At 49.7% G+C, this 2,600-nt stretch overlaps 1 protein-coding gene across 1 annotated transcript in view; it reads right to left on the reverse strand.

Annotated features, from left to right (window-relative positions):
* Positions 1–2,315, reverse strand: part of EMH_0056180 (adaptin, putative) — a gene marked incomplete at both ends in the record, with an annotated part of 7,280 nt that extends 4,965 nt beyond the window's left edge. The window contains 4 exon segments of the mRNA XM_013497331.1: positions 906–1,427; positions 1,431–1,577; positions 1,948–2,010; positions 2,014–2,315. Coding sequence (XP_013352785.1) covers positions 906–1,427; positions 1,431–1,577; positions 1,948–2,010; positions 2,014–2,315 — 1,034 coding nt within the window.
* Positions 2,316–2,600: the final 285 nt, after the last annotated feature.

The raw sequence follows: 2,600 nt of genomic DNA on the forward strand, positions 1-2,600 counted from the left end.
ATCAGCAGCAGCAGCAGCAGCAACAGCAGCAGCAGCAGCAGAAGCAGTTGCAGTAGATGCAGCAGCAGCAGCAACAGCAGCAGATAGAGATGTAGCATATGCAGCAGCAACAATAGAAAGTGCAGCAATAGCAGCAGCAGCAGGTGCAGGAACGGCAGCAGCAACAGAAAAAGTAGCAGCAGCAGCAGCAGCAGCAACAGAAACAGCAGCAGCGGTAGCAGCAACAGAAACAGCAGCAGCAGCAGCAGCAGCAGCAGCAGAGCAGTCCACCGACTTGTAGATGAAACGAAAGCAACAAAACAAAAAAAACAAAAATAAATAAAATAATTAAAAAAATAAAATAGATAAAATAAATAAAACAAATAAAAATAAAAAAATAATAAAATAAAATAAATAAAATAAATAAAACAAATAAAACAAATGAAATAAAATAAAAAAAAATAAATTAAAATATATAAAGTAAAATAAGTAACATAAATAAAATAAAAATAAATAAAATAAAACAAAACAAGAAAAGGCAAAACAACAAAACAACAAAAAAACAAAAAAACAAAAAAGACAAAAAAACAAAAAAGAAAAGACAAAACAATAAAAAAAAACAAAAAAAACAAAAAACAGAAAAAAAAAGAAAAAAAGAAAAAAAAAAGAAAAAAAAAGAACTTACTCAGCAGCCATTCTAACAATCGGCAGAATGAAGTCTGCGGGGCAAACAGCAGCAGCAGCAGCAGCCTTGCTGCTGCTGCTGCTGCTGCTGCTGCTGCTGCAGTTAGCTGCTTCAAAAGCAGCAGCAAGCAGCCGTTCGCATGCAACAGGAAAGGCAGCAGGAGAAGCAGCAGCAGCAACCAAAGAAACCCCAGCCCGCCGCAGCATTGCGTCGCTGCTTCTTGCACACTGCAGACACACACACCTTTGCTGCTGCTGCTGCTGCTGCTGCTGCTGCTGCTGCTGCTGTGGCTGCTGCTGCTGGTGCTGGTGCTGGTGGTGGTGCTGGTGCTGGTGGTGGATCTGGTGCTGGTGCTGGTGGTAGTTCTGCTGCTGCTGCTGCTGCTGGTGTTGCGGTTGCTGCTGCTACTGCTGCTGCTGCTAGAGCCACATGAGCAACACAAGCAGCAGCAGCAGCAGCAGCAGGAGCAGCGGCAGCAGAAGCAGCAGCAGCAGCAGCATCAGCAGCAGCATCAGCAGCAGGAGCAGCAGCAGGAGGAGGTGGGTGTTGAATACCTGTAGCATTTGCTGCTGCAGCCCAGGCAGCAGCAGCAGCAGCGGCTGCACCAACTGTCTCCTTTTTATAAACGTCTGCTGCAGCAGATCGATAGAAATGAAGCAAATGTTGCTGTCGGGGGAGGAGAGAAGAAACTGCAGCTGCTTGCATGCGAGCTGCAGCAGCTGCATCTCTGGTGTTGCATTGCTGCTGCTGCTGCTGCTGCTGCTGNTGCTGCTGCTGCTGCTGCTGCTGCTGTTGCTGCTGTTGCTGGGAGAGGTTGCTGTTGCTGCGTCTCCTGCTGCTGCTGCTGTTGCTGCTGTGTCTTGGGTCATTGCTGCAGCTGCTGCATGTTCTGCTGCAGCGACATCTGTTTGTGCTGCAGCAGCAGCAGCAGCAGCAGCAGCAGCAGCATCTATTGGTGCAGTAAGAAACACCAAACGAAGAGCCTCAATACGTACACTCTGTGCCTTTGTCTGCTGCAGCAGCAAGACAAGAGGTTTAGTAAGTTTAGGGGGTAGCCGTGGTTCTGCTGCTGCTAGCAGCAGCAGCAGCTGCAGCAGCTTTATAGTCAACCAGTTGCTGCTGCTGCTACATAACAAATGAAATAAAGGAGGAACCAGACACAGAAACGGTGCTGCTGCTGCTGCTGCTGCCTGCAGCAACGCCGTCACTAAGCAGCAAAGAACACCGATGTCTTGCTCCTGCATCAGCTGCTGCTGCAGCCGCTGCACCGCATGCAGCAGCACAGAGTTCTCGCTCTCATCATCATCATCATCATCTGCTGCTGCTGCTGCTGCTGCTGCTGCTGCTGNAGCACAGAGTTCTCGCTCTCATCATCATCATCATCATCTGCTGCTGCTGCTGCTGCTGCTGCTGCTGCTGCTGCTGGTGGTTGTGGTGGTGGTGCTGCTGTGGTTGCAGCAGCAGCAGAAGGGGAGTTCAAACGCATGCGCTGCTGCTGCAACTTGCGCTGCTGCTTCTGCTGCTGCTGCTGCTGCTGCTCCCGCAGCAAATATAAAAGGAAGCAGCAGCAGCAGAGAGCTGCTTTCTTTCTTATGTAGGGACGAGAGGAGCTCAGCAGCAGCAAGACATCCGGCAGCAACGCCCCACACATCTCCCGAGACAAAGACACGCAACACAATGTCTGCAACGCTAACCCTGCAGCAGCAGCAGCAGCAGCAGCAGCAGCAGCAACAGCAGCAGCAGCAGCAGCAGCAGCAGCAGGAAGAGCAGCAGGAATTAGAATAAGAGCTGTTGCAGCAGCAGCAGCAGAAACGGGTAAAAGATATGCAGCAATTACAATAGCAGCTAACACAGGAGAGAAGCAGCAGCAGCAGCAGCAGCAGCAGCAGCAGCAACTGCTGCTGCTGCTGCTGCTGCTGCTGTCATTCTAGCCGAT

Source organism: Eimeria mitis, genomic scaffold, assembly GCF_000499745.2.
Source record: "Eimeria mitis Houghton genomic scaffold, Emh_scaff2604, whole genome shotgun sequence".
Lineage (NCBI taxonomy): Eukaryota > Apicomplexa > Conoidasida > Eucoccidiorida > Eimeriidae > Eimeria > Eimeria mitis.